This window comes from Poecilia formosa, unplaced genomic scaffold, assembly GCF_000485575.1.
Source record: "Poecilia formosa unplaced genomic scaffold, Poecilia_formosa-5.1.2 Scaffold412, whole genome shotgun sequence".
Lineage (NCBI taxonomy): Eukaryota > Metazoa > Chordata > Actinopteri > Cyprinodontiformes > Poeciliidae > Poecilia > Poecilia formosa.
In genome coordinates this window covers 324,164-346,245 of record NW_006800351.1, presented here as the reverse complement: position 1 = coordinate 346,245, position 22,082 = coordinate 324,164, and the positions used below count along the sequence as shown (strand labels likewise).

Sequence of the window (22,082 nt, the reverse complement as noted above, 5' to 3'; positions counted from 1 at the left end):
ATTGACTTTAGCGTTGTTGGCATTAGCATTGTTCACTTTAGCGTTGTTGGCTTTAGCGTTGTTGGCTTTAGCGTTGTTGGCTTTAGCGTTAGCTGTATCAGCAGACAGTGGCAAATTTTTACTCGCCAATCTGATCAGTAAAGCCGAGTTGATTTTAAGAACCGATGTTGGTTTCTGTCTTGTTGCCTTTTCTCTTCCTTCCTCTGTTAATTTTTCTTCTTTCCTTTTTTCTTTCCTTCATTGGAGTCTTCATTGTGAACTCCAGTATTTCCAGTATTTCCTAATTTCAGATTAACTTGAAAATCTGTGGAAAGTTACATCTGGAATAATCTGAAAGTTTAACATGGAAAATCTAGAAGCTGTGACTTTAATTCAAATATCATTTTAAAAATGTTTATTTTATTGTGATTGAGACTCAGCAACAGTTCCAGCAGAAATGAAGCATCAAATGAAAATCATCTGTATGTTGGATATTTTCCAGTCAGACGATAGAAACTGAATTTATTTTGCTCCTCAGAGGAGCAGCCAGTCAAAATGGCGGCTTAGTTTCTCTGTGTCCTCCATGTTTAGCAACATTACATGGACGGCAGCGTTCCGTGTGTTCTGGTCGCCTCCAAAGCGGATCTTCCTGAAGCCAAGCAGTTCCACGGCATGACGCCGGCCGAGTTCTGCTACAAGCACCGCCTGCCGCCGCCGCTGCCGTTCTGCGGCCTGACGCTCGATGCCGCCGGCAGCAGCATCTACAGCAGGCTGGCCTGGGCCGCCATGCACCCGTACGTACCAGAACCGGTCCAGAACCAACACTACAGCAAACACCAGAACCGGCATGAAATAATTTCACTTTGGGGTCAATAATGTATTTTTGAAAGTGGATTTGAAATTTGCAAGACAACAGGGCTGAGTGATAAATAGATTTGCTTAATCAAACTTCTTATTTTATTTAATTCTCGTAAAATCTTTATTTTTTCTCACGATGCATTCTTTGGGTTTCCGTAGTTCAGAGTGAAGTCAGGGCGGCCATCTTGTTTCACAGCTTTTATTCATTTGGATTTGATTCAGGTGAACTCCATGATGTTTAGAGCCAGGCTGCAGTTTTTATTGTAATCATGAAACTTATAAGGCTAACAGGACGAAGTCGTAGTGATACGAGAAAGGACAAAAAATGAGAATAAAATCACAATAATACAGGAAAAATGTAAAAATATGAGAATAAATTTGGTAAAAATACGACTATAGTGGTAATAATACAAGAAAACATTTAGTAATACGAGAATAAAGTAATATTTGTAGAATGAAGTTGTACTACATTAAGTCACAATAATATAATAATGTAGTAATGCAAGAAAAAATGTGTAAATTAAGTAATGCTACATTCAGTCAAAATAAAATAAGAATAAAGTCGTAATAACATGAGAAAACGAGGAACAAGAAAACATTAGAATGAAGAATGTTGAGCATTTTGTGAAGTTAAACTTTATGTTTAAATTATCAAATTATCACGATTCTCCTTGTTCTGATAACATTATGACTATATTATCATAGTTAAACAGAAGTTATTGTAGCCTGGGCCTAAAACTCCAAATAACATCAGCGTTTTAAATATTTTTTATTTTATTTTACGTTTAGTAAAGAAAATGGAGAAAACCTGGTATGAAAGTGACTCTGGTGTTTTTCATCTGCTCGGCTCGAGCGGAAACCTCTTGCTGGTTTGTGTTTGACGGATGGTTTTTGTTTTCCAGCCACCTGAACGGGTCGGACCTGAGCAGCGCCTCCTTCTGGCTGCGGGTGGCTCTGGGCTCCGCTGTGGTCGCCGTTCTGGGTTTCGCCGTCTACAGAGCCGTGGCTCGGCTAAAATGACCCGACGATTATCTCCATCCGTCATGACCAAACCTGGAGGCCGAACTGTTTTCCATCTGCCCTGCTCTCTGTCTGACCTCTGACCTCTGCTGGAGGTTACTCCCCCTGCTGCTGCTGCCTTACGCTTCACCAGCTGGCCTGAAGAGCAGCTTCTCTTCCTGAACACCAAGGTGCTTTCATCAGGAAGATGCTCCCGCCTCCTGCTGCCCCATCAGCAGATCTGAGTTACAGATCATGTTCTGCATGCAAGCAGCGTTCAAATGAAAATGATGCCAAATTATTCAGAATCAGAGTGCTGGACGTTCAGACCAGCTGATACAAAACGTCATGAAATCCTGATATGATTGCCAAATAACTGCTGGAACCTGGTTTTACCCTGAACAGGAAGATTTAGCTCCTCAAATCATTCAGTTAAACCCTCTGATGGTGAGGTTGCTTCTGTTGCATGAAGACATTTGCTTTTATTGAGGAAATGGACTTTTGATTTTAACAGTGTTTGCGACAGTGTTAGGGAGGTAGATAGAAAAAATGAGCAAATTTCAGCCAAAAAAATCTGAATTTTTCTAGAATATTTCTGCACAGGTCGCTCTTGAAAATGAGATATTTATCTAAAAGGGTCTTTACCTAGTCAAAGGGAAATGAAGTAAAATTCTCAGTTTGAAAAGTCAAAAAGATTTCAAGAAAAAATCTGAAATTTTATAATTAGTCAGAAATATTCTAGAAAAAAATAATTTTTTAGCTTCAAAAGTCAAAAATTTTCAACTTTTCGAGTTTTTTTTCTAGCAAATATGAGTTTTCAAACTCAGAAAAAAACTCATATTTTTAGGAAACAATCTCTAGAAAAAGTGGAAATTTCTGATTTTGAAAAGGCGAAAAATTGCTAGAGAAAATTAAAAAATGTTCAGATCAATCTCAGAAACTTTGTAGAAAAAAAAATAGAACATTTTTGTTTGAAAACTTGCAAATTTGCTAGAAAAAAATAATAATAAAAAAAAAAATTCAAGAAGAAACATGAAAACTTCCAAAATATCTGGGGGGGTTTCTGGGAAGTTTCTGAGATAAATCTCATTTTTCTTAGAAATGTACCTTTTAATTTTTCATTCCATCTACAATGTCCCAACGCACCGTTGTGTCTGACTGACTGAAGGAAAACATGCCGGGTTTATCTGATGTGCCTCCAGGTTCCTCTCCTCACCTCCAGGTTGTTTTAATGAGACTGAAGCTGGCCTGTGTTTTTCTGTTCCTCTGCTCCTGACTGACCCAGTTACAGAACCTGCTGCTGGTTCCAGTTGCCCAACACCAGAGAGGCAGATGGTTCTGCAGGAAACATTTCTGTGACTTTTCAAAAACTTTTTTATTACTGAAAGTGAACAGATTCAGATGCTTAATAAAAGACCAGACCGGAGTGAGTGCAACGGGTCGCGATTCTCATTTTATTACGGTTTAAAATGTACCAAAATCTAGCAAAATGGAAACAAATCTGCTGGCCTCTATTTCGTAACTACGCGGGACGTCCTGACGTCATCACGCAGGCGGGACCGGAACGTACGCATGCGCGGAAAGCACCAAAACAAGCAGGAAACTACAAAAGAGAAAAAAAGAAAATCAACCGGCCCGTCTTTGTTGAAGGCAAACATTTGGACTAATTTTGGTTTTTACCGACTTTCCGAGAAGACCGACTTTGACATAAACTTCACTGTGTGCAAAGTTCCCGAAATGAAGAGTGAGAACTTCGGGAACACCGAAAATACGCAAAGCTAAGCTACATCGGAGCTAAAGGTACCGAACACTCTCCAAAGTGTTGCGTGATTGGTCAGAAGTTTAAATATGTGTTTATTAAAAAATGTACAACGGAGTATTAAGGTCAGACTAAGATATTTTTTACGGAACTACAGTCATAATATTACTGGAATAAAGACAAAATATTACCAGAAGAAAATGACTAGAAAATCTTAGTTATGTAGCTCTGACCGCCTCCTGTTATTTGTGTTAAGATTCTCATATTTGTTAGATACCAAATTAAATTTTCACAAGATGCTCAATATCCCTCATTTTAACTTTTAAGTGGGAATTACAAAATTACTACTACATTCTACTAACGTTGCGACTTTATTCAGATATTTATTCTGTTCAATATTTATCTTTATTTCATGAGTATTTTTGATGAATTTCCGTCATACAGTTTTCTTATAATATTGCGACTTTATTCTGGTAATGTTACAACTTTATTCTCATTTTTTTCTCATATTTCGACTTTATTTTTCATAATGACTTTATTTTCGTATATTTTTGACTTTCGGTTGTACGACTTTGTTCTGATATTATGTAGGACGACGAATTAGGGTCACTGTAAACAGAAAAATTCAGTTTCCATCAGAAAATTTCAAGACAAAAAATGAACTCTCTGGGCTCTAAAATTGAAAATGTGCTATTTAGAAATCTGAATTTTTGATTTCTCTTCAGATAGCCTCGGATATTAAGGTTGTCTTGCAAGAAAAAGGCACCAACAAAGTGTAGCTAATTAATGAACGGTGATTCTGTTCGTGCATTTGAAATTATTTTTGAAATTGTTTGGTTTTAAGAGCTTTCATTGACTTAAACATGGACATTTTGTGTTGAATTATTAATGTCGTGACATTTAACATTTCTCTAATCATCAGAACTATCTTTAAAGTTTATCCTCAGGTTTTGTTTCTTTTTTAGGAGCCATTAACAGATAATCCAACTATAGTATTTTTAACGCTGACTTGTATTTATGCGCCTCTTGTTTTTCCTGCTGTGAATAGAAAAGGCGCCATTTCCCTGCGCTACCACACGGTGGCAGTATTTGTTCGTCAGGTGGGAAGCAGAACATTTAAATATGGGTGTGTCGACACAGATTTCCCCTTCAATCATCTGCTGAAGCTGAAATGATGATGGAAAGATCCCTCCTGCACCTGACGTTTTCAAATATAATTTTTGCCTTTATTTAGCCTTAATAACATTAGTGTATTTGATTTTATCTCTAAAATCACCTTTGGTGTCTGGGAAAAGTTAAAATGAGCTCATGTTGTATTTTGTAGATTCAAAGTCTAACTTGCATAATGATTTTTCCCTTCCTAAGTGTCATTTCCTCCACAGGATTCATGCATAATATTGCTTTAAACAAGATGCATGAATCCACTTAAATTTGTTTGTGTTTATGTTAATATGTTTTCTTTTTTATTCTGCATAGCATTTCTTTCTGAGTGCCTGTCACGCTCACTTCTGATCCAGAATAGCATATTTTAGTCTATAATAGAAGGAAATCATGTTTATTATTTTCTTGAGTTAAAAATATTTTTCAATATGTTGAAACATTCATACTTGAAAATATAAATTTGCAGAACAAAGAATCAGGAAAAAAACAAACCTAAATTTTAAGGTTCACCATAGAAATGTACTTGAATAAAACTATTCTTTAATGATTTTCAGTGTATCTTCTATTTTCTATTTAAAATATATATTTACTTTATTTGGGTGGATTTAATCATTATTTCTGCATAGCGGTGATAAGTTTAACTGCAAAAAATTTTAATTCCATCCATTTTTTTAATTCAGTTTTTAAATTATTTTTAAATTATTCATTTTGGATCAATAAAATATTTTTATTTTAATTGATATTTATTTTTAATGTAATTGATTCCTTTGGGATCAAAAATTTTTTTTTAAATTGAATTTAATCAACATATCTAAACCAAACTGTAGTTACATTTCTCTGTATTAATAAAACTTCAGATTTAATCTGTATCTATGAGTGGAAATTATCCCCATTTAAAATGTATTTCAATATCTACAATTTAAAACATTATTTATTTAGATTTTTTCTACCCTCACTCCCCTCTCCCCCCAGGATCTGGCCACCTTTAGAAAACTTTCTGGATACGCCCCTGGAAACAGATTTTTTTCAAAAAGGTTTTATTAACGCAGCTTTTTATAATTTTTTTCTGGCAATGTGATGCAAATACGTGCTGTTAGAGTAATATGTTAAGTTTTAAAGCTGTGAATAAAGTGCATCTTTCTGTAATATTTGTGTAAAATGAGGACAAGAAGTTGGAAGTTGTTTTTATTGACATACATTGGAAATAGTTTTTAACACGTTGGGATGTTTGAATAGTTATTGTTGAGCACCAACAATAACTACTCATTAGTTCAGTTGTATATTTTATAAATATACACGTTTTCCTCAGTCTCAAATATCAACAGAATGAAAATGTCCACAGTTAGTTTTACAGTCTATTGATGCTGCAATGGATGGAGGAGAAACTACAGGTATAAACAGACTTTTTGCATGAAATCTTACAAAAATAATACATATACGAAAAAAAAATCCTCAAGTATTTACAGTGGGTTTCAGAAAGAGTCCGTTCACTTCTTTTTGGAAGTCTTCGCAGCCTTCTTGGGTGTCTTGGCCTTGGGCTTGGCCGTCTTCTTCACTGGTTTCGCCTTGGCTTTGGCCGCTTTGGGTTTCTTTGCCGGCGCTTTCTTGGTTTTCGCAGGTGTCGCCTTCTTCGCGACCTTTTTCACTTTCTTGACGGCCGCCTTCTTGGGTTTCTCGGGCGTCTTGGTCACCTTCTTGGGTTTGGCCGCCTTCTTGGGTTTGGGTTTGGCCACTTTTTTGGGCTTGGCTGCAGCCGGCGCCTTGGCGGGGGGCTTTTTGGAGTCCTCCGGCTTGGTGAGCCGGAAGGACCCGGACGCGCCGATGCCTTTGGTGTGGCGCAGCATCCCGGACGCCACCAGCCTCTTCAGGGCCATCTTGATCTGGACGTCGGCGTTGTCGCCCACTTTGTAGTTCTTCCTCACGTACTTCTGGATGGACTGACGGGACGCTCCGCTCCGACTCGCGTCGTGAACAATAGCCGCTTTAATCATGTCCGAGTACTTTGGATGCGACGCGGGTTTCTTTGGTTTCGACGCCCGTTTTGCTTTGGCTGGAGTGGCCGACGTCTCTGCCATTGTGACTTCTTCAATTCTCCTTTTAAAAATAAAGTTAATCAAAAACTCTTGGAGGTGTAATTTCCCCGCAGCTTTTGAACGCCTCACCGGTAGGAAAAATAAAACCAATGTGAAACAGTGTATCCTGAAAGCAAAACGCCAGAAAAAGCAGTTTCGGCGTAAGTGTCCAAAAAATTTAAAAAGTGCGTCTTCGGTGTCCGGGTTCACTTTAAGTGTCTTATTCCACAGGCGCTCCATTGAGCCTATGAAGCCTATCTGCGGACGTGATTGAGAACACCAACTGCCAGCAGCTGATCTAGCGGACTCCATGGAACTGGCGCCGTCCCGTTTGTGTTTCTTCATCCTCCATCTGCGGTTAAATATAAAACCCACGCATCCTCCGCGGTCCGCCGGACGCGCCGGGCCGGTGGTGGAGACATCCGGCTTCCCGTCCGCCAGCTCGGCCGCCTCCGTTTCCACCGGCGAACAACTTTTATTCCAGGAAAACCCGCTGGAAGTAACGCGCGCCGCCAACAATTTTGCCCAATTCCCGTCAAATTGACCCGAACAGACGGAACCTTGCGGGATGACACGCAACGCACATTAAAATTGAATCTTTAACTGATCGGATGCGTGAAGTTCCGACTGCGCAGGTCTCCGTTTATCCTTTTAATACTTCGATACGTTTTCCCAACTAACACAGCCCGGCCATTGACTTTGAATGACGTGTTCGAGATTATTTGCTGTTAAACCCGCAATAAATCAAATGTCACGACCTGGAAGCCGCAGGTGACAGCCGGGACTTCATCGGGGCTTTATTCGGGGTGCAGTGCAACCTTTGTGTTTGCGTTATTTCTCGTTTTTGCGCCAGATTTGCTTATAACTATCACTATGGTAGTCGCCTCTGAAGCTCCATTGTCAGGAAAGTTGCCAGCGCCTCCAAACATCAGGTGAAGTTAAAGGCTGCTGGTTCGGGTTGTCACGTTTGTTTTTGACGGGGATCCGAGCTGAGGCAGAGGGGGGCTTCACTTCAGGTGCGGGACCGGCTGCGTGCGGGGGGAGGGTGCGGGGTTTGCAGACTGGAGCTGGAACCAAAGTCCTTCAGTGCAGGGAGCAGTGATGATGGCTGTCTTTTGTTTAGACGCTGGCGCATCAGAACCCAATCATTTCATCTTCTTCCTGTTTCTCTCTGTATTATGATCCCGAACGCATCGATTTGAATTAATAATAAAAGTTTGACCTCTATTTACGCAGCTTTATTTCTTTTTGGTAATATTTGCGCTGATGTCTCTCGCTGAAACGCCATTTTGATTCAGTCACAGACACAAGAAGAGCTGATTTCCTCCGACTTTTCTGCCGTAATTATTAAGTTATTTGAGCCGCTTTTTGGATGATGACCCAGTTCCCACCTTCCTGCGCATCACATCCACGATCCAGACTGATGCAGGATTCAATTCACTTTAAGCACTTGCCAAAAACATCCCATTTAATTTCAATTGAGCTTCTACTTGATGTCACCTGCAACCATTTGTTGTTGTTTTGTTTGTGTGAGGCTGTTTGTTTACTGAAAGGTGGAGTGAATGGGTGGATGGATGAGTTATTGGTGAAAGGAAAAGGGAGAAGTAGTAAGCTGAGTCGGTGTTTTGTGAGTAGAAACATTTAAATGTAGAAAAAAATAAATCCTAACAGAAAGAGGAGATGGAGAACATGGCGCATTGTTTATTACTCTGGCTGTGCATAAACAGGTCGACTCAGATCTGCTGGGAAATAAATCCTCTGGTTTTTATTTATTATCATCTTCATTATTATTTATTCATTCATTCATTTATTTGATAGTAAATGAAGGGGAGTGAGGTCAGACTTCGGTCCGGGTTTGGACTGCTGCTCGCGGCCACCGACAGAGGGACCTCCTCCCTAGAAACTGGACCTGGTTCTGTTCGGATGTGATGCCCTGCAGGTCCCAAAACTATTAACCGGAAAATATTATGCAATAGTGAACCTGCCATCTTTAGACTGTGCTGCTTTGATGCCTTTGTGCTGGAAATAAATGGATTGAAAGCTCCTTTTAATAACTTTATTACATAATTTGTTGACTGTTTATCAGATTGAAATATAATTTTATTCCACAGAGCGTTTGTCGTAAGAGCGTCCTGCTTTATAAATAAATAAATTAAATAAAGCGCCTCTGGACTTTCTCTTGTGAACTTTAATTCGCTCCCGTTGAATTTCCAGCTGGCCAATCAGCGACCAGAAGGGGAAGTTGTGAATGATTACGTCATTTTCGAGTCTGCCTGTAGTTGTAGCAATGGCGGCAGCGATGGAAGTGAACGAAGCCGTTCAGTCCGGGTCGGCCTCAATTCCAAATATTGGATTAACAACAACAGCCATCTTGGTCTGCTCGTCTCTTCTCTACAACAGTAAAAGATGGTTTCTTACAGCGCAGGCAACTTCCGGTAAGCTTCATAGCCTCAAACTTGCATTTAACATGGGCAAACGTTAGCAATCAGTTAAAATTTAAAACATCAGGAGAGTCCAAGACTCCAGGAAACAAACACTTTTAAAAAGCCAGAGTCCAAACCATCTGGATGACGCAGGCTGGTTTTTACCAGGCTGGGTCCTTTTTTATTAACTGGAAAATATTAGCACATTTAGCTAAATATGCTAATATTTGCCACATTTAGATGACTTTTGTCAACATTTAGCTAAATAACAGTCAGTTAAATTTCTCAACATTTAGCAAAATATTTTCTAAATGTGCTGGTATTTAGCTCATTTAGATTTAGCTAACGTTCCGGGCGACAGGTGGGGTCACCTGGACAGGTCGCCAGTCTGTCGCAGGGCAAGGCCGTTTTCCTGCCTGTGATTTGTTTTTGGTCAGTAGCGGTACATTTCTTCAGAACACAATAGTAGCTCAGGGAGGAAGTAGAGGAGATCAATCTTTTTACAGATTATGTGCCTCAGATTACACCATCATGACATGGTGACAGGGAGGGGTGCTGTAAGAGTTACATACTGCAGTTTTAGTAATTTTGTTTATTATAATTTGTTGATTGTTTTCCTCTGCAGATTTTATCTCTATAGTGATTTCCAGGTAAATTAAAGGTAAAAGAATTGGGATCTTAAGTGTCTTTAGCAGATTTTATAATCAGTTTTGAAAATTATTCAATCCACCACTGCAGGGGCGGTCCTACCCTCTTTGGCTCCCCGGGCAAACTTCCCCTCCATCCCCCCTCTAAATTACCTTATGCCAACGGACACACTCAAAAAAAAAAAGTTTTTAGTTTGAAAAATGTGGAACAAATTAGAATACTATAAACACCCACAGAAAGACAAAAATACTTTATGCCATGAAGTTAAAGGTAAACAATGAAAAAAATTCATTACACGAGGTGGCAATGGCAATGCCTATAAATATGAATAATACTTTTTATTCATTTATTTAATTTATTTATTCAGTTATGTGGTTTCCATTTTTAGCCCTTATTAAGGCTACAGTTTGTAATTTTTATTAAAAACAAAATGTTTTTTTGCATATCTGTTGAAACTGAGTTGTGGTAGTTTAGTATGAGACAGATAAACAATGAAAAAGTTAGGCTTCTCTGCCTTCTTCCAGTGCTAACAAGAACACCAATCAGAGCCAGGAGGAGGGTCTTAGTGTTGTCAATCATGCTCGTGTACTCACAGCCTCCTCCTTGCTCTGCTGCAGCTTCTTTCAGATAGCAAAGAATGCTATAAATGCTAAAGCTAGTTACACTGGAAAAAGAAAACAGGCGTTCCAACTTTAAAAATGTGATTAATGTGAGATACACTGAATTTATTAGTTTATTTATTTTACTGTTCATGTTTATTACAGTTCACCGGTACCCCACCCAATTTGTTTCATTATAATAAGTTAATTCCTTCAGAACTTTATTCTGTGTCTGTCTTGTGCCATGATCGTCTGTACTAATATTTCCTATCTGTCATTGAATGTGTCTGTTTTACGTGTGTTCCTCGAACGTGCCGTTTTGCGAGCCGGTGTTCTGTTTTTTGTCTGCTGAGGAGCGATAGGCACCAGGTGTGACAGACTGAGTTTTCTCGTGTTAAGGTAAATAAAACCCATTTTGATTCACAAAGACAACTCCGGGCGTCATCTTTGCCTGATCCCAGCAACATTAATTTGTAACAAGCAATCAAATTAAGTTTATCCAAGGATTTCTTTTCACAGATTCAGTCTCATACTGTTTCTACCTGGAGACAGATGTAATAATTCTGTAAAAACATTTTTTTTTAAATAAAAGTTACTTGCTACACCTTTAATGTCAAAGGATTTTGTATGAAAAGTGGACCTGAGCTTAGTCATAAACTCCTAAAAGTGAAGCTGGAAAGTTCCTGACGAAATGCAGAGATGTGTTTAGGTTAAGCTGCTGGATGGTCTCTGTCCTGCTGCTTTGTTTAAACCATATACAGTTATTCACTTGTTCTCCTCTCTGACTCTTTGAGCACTCGCATCACGCCTGAGGAGAACATGTATGCAGCTTACATAACGCCTGACCCACTTATGGCGTATTTCACCTGGAGTCAGGCGCAGCAGAATGTTGTATTATATTATATTTCGTGTGTATTTAAAGACGACGCTCCACCATCTACGTGGCTGGTTTATTTTAGCACTGCGGCTCTAAGTTTGTCTGAAGCTGGTTTGTAATTTTAGCCGACCAAAACGCTCTGAAGTCCGATCTCTTTCCCGAAGTCTCCGGTTTGTCTCCCATCAGTGCCGAGTTCAGGCTCATCCTGCGATAATCGCACGCTGAACGCGTTCCTGCTGCGCTGCTTTGATGTGCACGCCGCTGTCCAGCCTTAAATGATGAGGTTGGATTAAATCAGTTTGTTCTGGGTTTGCTTTGGCCAAACGAGAAAGAAAAGAGGAGAGGACTAACTAACCTGTTCTGTTTGAAGTCATTTTTTTAATCAAAATTTTAGATTAAAACTACAAAAAAGGACTCTAAAAAAGACTGTTGTTGAAATTTTATGAAATATAATTTAAAAAGTAGAAAGAAAATCTAACTGAGTCACTTTCACTGTAAATGCCAGAACGCCCTCTGAAGCCAGATTTCCCTCTGGGAAATGGGAGCGACAGTTCAGACTTGTACGGCAGACATTGCATCCCAAAATGGCTGCTCCACACATCAACGTTCCGAACACAACTGGAAGTTCCGACTTCCCAGTCGAAAAATCAGCTGGAACGCCCTCCGAAGTCAGATTTCTGACTGGGAAACTGAGAGCAACCTGTACTGTGGACTATGCGTTTCAAAATGGCTGCTTCTTGCACCAACAGCAGTCATGTGGTTGTACTTCAGTAGTAGCTGTGCTCCTGACTTGGAAATTCTGACTTCCCAGTCCAAAAGATCAACGGGATTTGGAACACCATATGAAGTTGGATTTCCTGTTCCAAAATGGCCGCTCCTTGTATCAACAGCAGTAATTCTGCGTTCCAGTTGTTACAGTTTTATCCACAGTTATGATCATTGAGGAAACTTGGAACTGCTTCTGCGCCAGTCGCTCAACAGGTCGTTGCTAGGCAACCAAAGTTAGGGGGAACTTGAAACGGCTTCTTACTCAGCAGGTTGTTGCTAGGCAACCAAAGTTAGGGGGAACTCAGCAGGTCGTTGCTAGGCAACCAAAGTTAGGGGGAACTTGAAACGGCTTCTTACTCAGCAGGTCGTTGCTAGGCAACCAAAGAGCGAGTGAGATGATTCCACCAACCTATCAATACATCTGATAGAATAAAATTCTATCAGATGTATTGATATTGATGTATTTGTCACCATATACATTGTTATTGATTTATTGTCCAGCCCTAAAAGCGACTCTAGCAGCAGTTTTAGCTTCAGCCTGTTCAAATTCACAAAAGGAGTTCTGTTATTGATTTATGGGCAATAAATTATTTCATCTTAAATAAAATTTTGTTTATTTTAATCTTTTAATGTGTTTAAAATTGTGTAAAAACACCTTAAATTGTTAAATGCAAAATCTGTAGAATGTGACAATTTTTAAAAAGAAATTAATGAATTGATTAATCGGTTAATCGTCAGAATAATCAATTAGTCATCAGATTGTCAGAATAATCCATTAATCTAATCGATAACTGCAGTAACTGTTAGTTGCAGTCGTGTTTGGCGTGCAGCTGAAGGCAGGCGGTGGGAAGTTGTGATTGTCGGTTTGGACAGTTGGTTTTCTGAGCAGGTGGGACTCCACCAGAACCGATCCGACGTCAGTCCAAAAACACAGCTCTCTTTGTGGACACGTCAGAACGACTCGCGTCTCCTCGGCAGAATAAAACCGTGTCGGCTGTCGGAGTTCCTCTCAGATGACCGGCTTCCCCCGGCAGACGCTGGCAGCACCTGTCACCTGTCAGTCAGACACGGCGGACGGCTGCGTCACTGCAAACACATTCCATAAAACCAATCGGCTGTCGAAAAATATGAAACAACGCAGATCTGCTGACTATTCACAGCATTCTCCAGCTTAAAGTTTAAATCAGTTTCTGCACAGAAAATATAGAAATATGTCTAGTGTTAGTATCTTGAAATAAGACAAACTAACTTGCAAGTAACTTTTCAGCAAGAAATAGAAGCTTGTTTGTCAATAATTTCATATTTATGAGAAAGTGCTAGTTATAAGTGAAGTTTATGATACAATTTATAACATGGGGAAAAATATATTCCAGTGAATCAAAACTAGACCAAAAATCTTTGGTAAAATTTTGTGTTTTTACAGTGTATAAGTTCATTTGTTTGAAAAATTTTACTTCTTTTTTTTATTTTACCTTAAACCACCTTGTAATATTTTTCCAGCTACGTTCTGATTTCCCAGTTTTTACTGAACGCACCTGCTGCTCTCTTGGTTGCTTTCACATGTCGCCACAAAAGTCTCCAATAACAAAAAAAGTAGCTAAATTTGTAGCTAGTCACTTTTTGACAAAAACAAAAAAAACAAACGTAGCTAATCGCTTTTTTGGAACAAAATTTGCTAAATTCTTTTGCAATAATGTCAGAAAATCTGCGAAATAAAGCAACAAAGTCACCGAGGTAGTGACAGTGCTGCTCCACCCCCCTGCTCATCCACACAGTTGGCCACGCCCCTTAGTGCATATTGACTCCGCCCACTTTGTGAAATTATTATTTTTTACATTTTACTGGGGTGGGGCTTTGCTTTCACAGGGCATTTGCTACAGTTTAAAGATTTGAACGACTTGCTTTAGTTGATGTAGTCATGAAATTCTGCCCTCTAGGCTTAATATAGCAAAATTAAAATTTACAAGTTAAAATAAACAGTGGAAGCTACAATGTCTGCCAATAGTAGATCAACCATTTATTAGTTACTCTTTTCCACACAGGGACAGTTCAGTTTGTGTTTCTTTAATAAAGTAGTTATCATTTGAAAACTTTATTTTGTATTTATTTAGGTTATCTGAAGCAAAAACAAGCATTTATTCAGCACTGCATCTAAAGCTGTTATACCAACAATAATGTAATTATTTAAATGGGGAAATTGATCAAAAGGGTTCTACAACCCAAACAAACCCAAACAAAATGTTCCGGTTTTATGTTTCTGAAAACAGTGAGTGGTGGATGTGGCTTCCTGACCCACTGGACCGGTTGGTAGCTGTTGTGTCTGAAGTCGTTAGTATTTAGGTCAACTGTCCATCGGAAAACTACAGATGATGAATCAACAGCCAGCGCCCCTCCCTGCTTTTCCAACCAACCGTTGCGCGTCATTTAAATTTAAATTGGCCAGCGCACGAACAATGAACATTTATTTTATTTAAAGAATTGTGACGCAGCTCTGGTTTGTGGCTGTTTAACTGAAGCACAGAATGAAAGCCTTGTGGTCGTATTTACAGTGTTGTACGGAAGACAATTAGTGCCACTGAAAAAGAAATTAAAATTTGACTTTAATATCAGAATTCTGACTTTGTTCTGAAACTTTTGACTTTTTTCAAAATTCTGACTTTGATCTAAAATTTCTGTTTTTTTTCCCTCTGAATTCTGATTTTAATTTAAGAATTCTAACTTTAATCTCAAAATTAAAACTTTTTATCTCAGCAGATCAAAGTCAGAATTCACAGATTAACGTTAACTCGTCTATAGTGTTGTTTGAGCAAGGAAATGCATATTATATTCATAGATATCGGTTATCGGCCAGAACAGCAGTATTCATGTTTTCATATCTTTCATCCCTTTTTAATGAGCTATAAAATTGTCGCCATTGCAGCCAAATGCAACAGCGTGATTACAGAAAGCCAACATAACTTTCCCAACTAATGTGAAGTGACTATGGTTCTATTATGCTAATATAGCTAACGGCTAACACTAAGACATAAGCAAACAAGCCCACATGTATTTCCAATTCTGTGAAATATTTAGAATGGGAGACCAAACATGGCCTCTTCCTGCTAATGGCTACTTCACACAGACCAACATACATCACAAGTTCATTGCCGTTAGTAATTATGGTTTCACTTCCCGTGTTGTAGTTTAGTTTTAGAAGAGTCTGAAGAAGTTGTTTGGTGCTGAAGTTTTGTGAATTTTGATATTCTGTTACAGCCTTATGAATTATGACTGAAGTCGAACCATTTGAAGGACATATGTAAATCTTATTAAATAACTCGTTGAGTAATGCTGCATTTAGCCCTAATCCTGACTTTGACCTTTGCTCCTTTAATACGCAGAGACTTAATGGAGTCCAAGCTGCTGCAATAAGCAGCAGATGGACCAACACCAAGTTCTGTAGAGACAGAAACCGTTTACTTAAAGAATGGAAAACTTTAACTTTATTTAAGTTTTGAAAATTCTTGAAAGTTTTCAGCTGATAACTGCATTGACTAATGTGAAGAATATTAAAAATACATCAGTGGCTTTATATTTTCTTTCCTCTGAATATTTTCTGTGGTCTCAGGATTTATTTTAGAAACTTTTCTGATCATTTTGTTTTAATAGACATTTAAACCTGAAATATGATTTTTCACCAACAGAGGGCAGTAGTCACTACCTGAAGGACAAATAACCAAGCTGTCTTGTTACATTCGCACTTTATTTTCAAAACAAAACCTTTAATGGTACTGCAAAGTCTTCTCATCTTCTGTAGCTAAAACTCCTTCATTTCTCCTAGAAAACATTTCCACAAGCACAAAAAATATCACACAAACACTTTATGTCAAAGTGAGACCTCTTGCTTTTACACAAGCTTTGTTGTTTTAACGTTATTTTCATGCAGTATTTAATCAACAAATACAAAAGACAAGTGTGAAATAGTGTGCGCTAAGACAGTTTGCTTAATTGCAATAGACATGATGTCATTTACTTACACAGTACTTTGAAAAAATGCTGCAAATATTTGACACTCAGTCCAAACTGGCAGTTTGAGTCCAACGATGAATACAGTTTGAAGGGTTAGGGTTATAACATAATTATCTGTTCATAATCCAATTAATTTATGGTTTATTTATATATTCTGGATAGTTAAAGTGCTTTCCAGTTCCAGTGTTAAATGTTCTTTAGAAATTAGTTTATTGATCCTTGAGAGGGTATATCTTATGCCATTTTCATGCTATTAGATAAAGGTTTTATCGTTTATCATAATAATTTCTGGGATAATTAATCATCCAACAAAATTTGTTATCGTGGAAGACCTATGTGAAACATTTCCAGACGTTTTTAAATCTAGTCCAAAGGTGACATACTATTTAAAATTCACATTTTACATGTTTTTGTCCTGCCATTTGGGTTTCTACTGCTTCTTAAAACAGCCAAGGTGCTTAAAAATAAAGATAAAAAAAAAAAACCACCAAATAGTAAGTTATGGCAGTAAGTTCATGTTTTTTGTTGGCTGGAAAATGATCCGATTCAAAAACTTCCAGAATGTAACGTCACAAATTAGCAAGCAGTGCCCGTTACCTAGCAACCCCAGTGGAACTCTGCCCGTTACCTAGCAACCCCAGTGGAACTCTGCCCGTTACCTAGCAACCCCAGTGGAACTCTGCCCGTTACCTAGCAACCCTATGCCCACAGCCTGGATCATTTTAAATCACTTCTTAAAACTCATTTTTACTCTTTGGCATTTAATTGATGTATTGTTTTTACTGTGTTTTGTCATTTGTGTTGTCGTTCTTGTACAGCACTTTGGTGCAGTTTTATACCTGTTTTAAAGTGCTATATAAATAAATTTGACATTGACATTGACATAACCCCAGTGGAACTCCAGCACATTTGCTCAGTCAATATGTGATAATAATAACAGTAATGCATTTCATTTGTGTAACTCTTTTCTAACCACCCAGAGGCTTTACAGAAATTTAGTAAAATTACAAACACAACACTAATTACTTATGCGCTGCACAGTGGCTGCTGGAAAAGACAAATGTTTTGTTGTTGACTTGCCATCCACAGCCCACTTGCTGCTTTCTTGTTGGTTGTGCAGGAGATTCAACCAACAAAGATGTAAGGTTGTATAATTGCGTCTCTTTGCAGGCATTTTAACGTGCCAATGTAAGTGTTCAGTTTAGGGGGCGTGGCCAGCAGAAACTCATTTACATTTAAAGTGACAAGAGACTCTGAAACGGCTCATTCTGAAAGAAAATCTCGTCTATAATAACAGGTCACCGTTAATGAAGCTTCAGAAACACGGTGCCTTCTCTCAGTGAGGCAGCATCGCCCACAGAAAATATCCGCAGATTTTTTCATTTCTAATGTATTCTTCATTTTTTCTCTTTCTAAGATTAGCTGTAACTCCTTCCTGTTTTGTTTCCCCGGAGACGCTGTAAGTGGGCCGGTTTGGGATAAAACTGTGTCACTCAGTGACCCGATTCCGGTGTTTCCCCGTGTTGCACAATCACTGCTGCAGAATCCGTTTAAATGTGAATGATTGATGGTTCAGGAACTCCCCGAAGAACCGGACCACTGGGAGAGCCTTCATCATCCAACTTTCATCTTTTTAGCTAATTTATCGTGAATTTGTTTCTGTTTCTGCTTGTATCTGATCGCGCTCCGACCGCGGTTCCACCCAGAAACATCCTCAGGTGTTTATTGATGCGGCTCCAGAATCAGTCCAATGAAAAGTCCTTTCTGTTTTTGCTTTTTGTCGCAGAACTTTCCTCCTTCATGAAGGGAAGATTTCTGCTTCAGCGTCTTCACACTGCAGCTGAAGCTCACAGAACTCCAGCAACTTTATATAATTTGGACAAAATTGGATGATTGCATGAAGATGTACTTTGACAAATTCAATAAAATCGCTTCTATGATTCTCAACTTGCATTATTAAAATGCTAAATACTTAGCTCCAAACGTAACTGGCTAAATGTTTAGCTAACGTAATATTTAGCTGAGCTCCAGACTAAATATTTATCATGTTTATTTATCTTGGAGCTCAACTAAACATTTAGCTCCATACTAACTAGCTAATTTAGCTAGCAATCAAACTAAACTAAACTAATTTAGCAAACTAAATATTTAGCTTGCTCTATATTTATAGTCATTTTTTGGCTGTGTAACTTTACAAACGGCACCCCAAACATTTCAGAGCACACAGTTTCAAAGCGCTAGTTCAGCGGTTTTAATCTTCTTCCGCCCCTAAGGATGTCGCCCGTCTTCTCTGGACTCCAGGACCAACACGGACGCTCCTGCTTTGACCGGACTGCAGCAGATTTGCATAACAGAAGGTGACAGAGTAACTGTCTGGCAGCGCCGCCATGTTCAAGGTGGCCTCGGCCCAATCCGTTACAACACGGCTCCAGTCAGACCTTGGACATGAAGGTCACATGCATTTAAAATCTCAGGCTGAATTGCTTGTTCAAAATACTTTTGACATTTATAGTTGATTTTCTCTAATTCTATGCGAACAGGTTCAGATACATGAGAGGCTTAGTTTTACCTCTATGAACTTTAATTCGATCCCACTAAGGTGTTTCTGCGGTTTCTTCTTGGTTTCTGATTGTTTCTGGGAATTTCTGACCATTTTTCACAGGAAAGTGTTTCTGAGGTCAGACACTGATGATGGCTCACAGTCTTTGTTCTCACTCAACCTGAAACATGTTGGTTTCTTTCACAGGCCTGGTGTTAAAGCAAATATTTGGATTTGCTTCAAGAGACACGTCCTGATATCAGGTGACGTTAGCACTAAGCTAGTTGGCAAATGGCTGACAAGAAAAGGAAATTGGTGCCCTAAAACATTCAGTGTGTATTTTAATCAGTACACACTGATTACAGTACAACTTAATATTAATATTTAACTTAATGTTTATAGATGATACTGAATGTCTTTATGAGGATTGGGTGAAGAATATGGAGGCAGATTGATTGCTAACTTTAGCTAGCCAGCTTTGCTAACATCACTCAACTTGTTTACTTTCTAAGTGAGGATAAAAGTTTGACGTCTAAAAGCGAAGCGCTGCAGAACTACGCCTGTCACAGTAACACATTTAATTTAACCCAGAAGTTATTGTGATAAATTATAATAATTGTTTTCAGACCATTTTCAAGTTTCAAGTAATTTAATCATAATAATGACAAGATAATGCAGGAATACATCCTCAAAGATCAATAAATAATCTTAATGAACATTTTAAATATTCATAATAAATAAATAAAAAAGGGACCCAAACACCAGACTGAAGTGTTTCTACTAATGTTTGGTTGAAAGAGAGAAAAGAGGAAAATCTAAGGGTGGCGATTAAAAAATACATAATTAATATATTTAGCGTTATTTGTGTTGTGATCTGTTTTCTGTGTTTATTTTGAGGTTTTTCTGTGTATTAGCCTGTTCCCCTGAGAGTCTCTGTCCTACCCGTTGATTGATCCCAGCTGTGTCTCGTTTCTTTGATTACCCTCCCAGTATTTAGTCCCACCTGTTGTCTTTGTCTCTTGTCGGATCCTCGTCTGGACCAGCCAGTTTTCCTGTGCCGCCGTGTGTTCGTTGTGCTCCCCGTTGTTCTGTTCCGTGGATATTTATCATTAAATCATCATCTTCATCACAACCCGGGTCTCTGCGTCTCTCCTCACCACCTCATCCACACATCATGACAACTTGGACCATAATTAGTTATGTTATTGAATTGGCACCCAATGAAGGCAGAGATATTGGCAAATAAAATGAAAAATACAATATATGTTTTCAAGTACTTAAGTATTGATGAGTGTATGTAAACTTCTGACTCTAAACACAGCAGTGAAACTTCATCTTCCTCCAAAGGGATGAAGATGATCAGACAGTTTAACAGCTTTTTGTCTTTGTTGGTCCCTAATAAACAGAATTAGGCAGAAACTAGTTACGTTTACTCACAGTAACTTTTTTAAAAAGGTACTTTTAGTAGTATTTTTACTACGCTGTACTTTTTACTTTTACCTGAGTAATTCTATGCTGAAGTATTTCTTCTCCTACTTGAGTAAATTTCTGGATTTTCTTCCCACTGAAAGAAAAACAAACATGTTTTAACCTCCAGACAGACTCTCACCTGCAGTTTCTGCTAAAGTTTCAGAAGTTTTTATTGAAAAAAAACAATTCCGAAAAATTTAATTTGCCCGAATTTGGTAACTTTGATAACTGTATGAATTATTGTAATTTTTTAAAATACTAAAATTTGCACTTAACTTTATATTTTGGTCTGTCGGATGATGTAATTTTTAGATGTGAAATGATTGATAATTTGATCAGTTCCTCAGTGCTTCAGTAAACGTTTTACTGGAGTAAATTTGTGCTGCAGTTGATCCGAGTTCTGGTTCCGCGGCTCATAAATCAGAACCTCTCAGCCTCTTTGACCCGGAGTCGTTCTGCATCCCCGTCTCCGTTCAGCTGCATTTATCACCTTTGTTTCTTTTCTGAGTTGAGGTTTAGGTTTCCTCGCTCGTTTCTCCTCCCTCCCTGGGAAAGGAGGTCGCTGCGGATGTTTGCAGGAAAAATCCTTTCTAACCAGAATACAGAGTGACGACGTCTCCGTCCTCCAGCTCTGAGTGCTGGGATCTTCCTGCCTGGTCTCATTATTTTCAGCTTGGATTCATGTATTAGTTGTTACATTAAGGACTTGGGTCGCGTCTTATTGCTGTTGTGGGGAACATTTCAGCTCAGTGGTGGATCAGGAAGCCATCCAAAGTGTCTAATTTAATTTAATGTGCTTGGTGTAGAGTACATTGGATCAGTGTGAAATTCCCCACAAACGGTTCAGTTCTTCTAATTATAGCAGAGACCATGTTGGTAAAACTGTTTTTGATCAAAACGCCTCACAGACTTTGTTTTTCCTCTTTTGTCGCTTAAAAGTTTCAGGTAATCAGATCTTATGTTGATGTAAAGCAAAGAAAAGTTTCAAATTTTAAATAATTTCCATTATTAAGAGAAAAAACTGTTTAGCTCTTACCTTTATTTGTCTTTGTATTAGAGACTGTTCTTCCTAAAACCACAAACTTACAATAACTCAAACTTACAAACATGAAAAACGATAATGAAATACCTTAAGACACAAACTTCAAATCAAATTTAACATTTTACAAACATTACAAAAGCACATCTGGGAAAAACTTAAGTAATTTCAAAGATAAATTCAAAACAAAGATTTGACAGCTCTTCTCTTTTCTCACATTTTGTTAGTCAAATGAGCCGATTGGATTAATCAGATTAAAGATTTTCATGATAGAATAAACATGGAAAACTAAAGCGTCTTTTAATCATTCAAGGCATGAAATTAAGAAATGTGTGATTTATATGTGACATAAAACAAAAACTGTTGAAATTATGAATTTATGCATTTATTTATCATGAAACAATTATTACGTATCGTTTATAGTTCATCATTTATGGTGAAACATTTCTGATAATAGCTTCATTTATTATTGTCCAATTAATGAAACTGGAAAACATTTTAAATATCTAAAATAAACAGAAACAAACAAAATGAATCAAAGACTCTGTAAACAAAACTATCCTTAAAAAAAGGAATAGTTGAGACCAAAACACCAATCGATCAGATCAATCAAGTTTATTGGTTCCAGCAACAAGGCAGTTCAGAGAGATTAAAAAAAAAAAACACAAAATACAATCAAACCAGACAGAAGATTTTTATCCTCCAGAGAGAAAATGGATGGATGGATGGATGGAGGATAGATGGATGGAATGGTGGGCGGGTGGATGGTGGATGGATGGATGGTGGATGATGGATGGATGATGGATGGATGGATGGAGGATGGATGGATGATGGAGGATGGATGGATGGAGGATGGATGGATGAATGGATGGATGGATGGATGGAT

The 22,082-nt window shown here is 38.3% G+C and overlaps 3 protein-coding genes across 3 annotated transcripts in view; 2 read left to right on the top strand and 1 right to left on the bottom strand.

Moving 5' to 3' along the window:
- Positions 1–2,512, top strand: part of rhot2 (ras homolog family member T2) — a 13,408-nt gene extending 10,896 nt beyond the window's left edge. Inside the window, exons 15-16 of the mRNA XM_016663275.1 lie at positions 571–773; positions 1,740–2,512. Of these exons, the coding sequence (XP_016518761.1) occupies positions 571–773; positions 1,740–1,857 (321 nt within the window). The 3' untranslated portion in view covers positions 1,858–2,512. The remainder of the gene's footprint in view (positions 1–570; positions 774–1,739) is intronic.
- Positions 2,513–2,792: 280 nt separating this feature from the next.
- The window catches only part of rhbdl1 (rhomboid, veinlet-like 1 (Drosophila)), a 52,314-nt gene continuing 33,024 nt past the window's right edge, over positions 2,793–22,082 (top strand). The window contains exon 1 of the mRNA XM_016663279.1: positions 2,793–3,636. The gene's annotated coding sequence lies outside the window, so the exon portion shown is untranslated. The remainder of the gene's footprint in view (positions 3,637–22,082) is intronic.
- On the bottom strand, positions 5,899–7,088 carry h1-0 (H1.0 linker histone). Its single transcript, XM_007576650.2, has one exon. It carries the CDS (start codon positions 7,066–7,068, stop codon positions 6,244–6,246), a length of 825 nt encoding a protein of 274 aa, XP_007576712.2. The 5' UTR covers positions 7,069–7,088; the 3' UTR covers positions 5,899–6,243.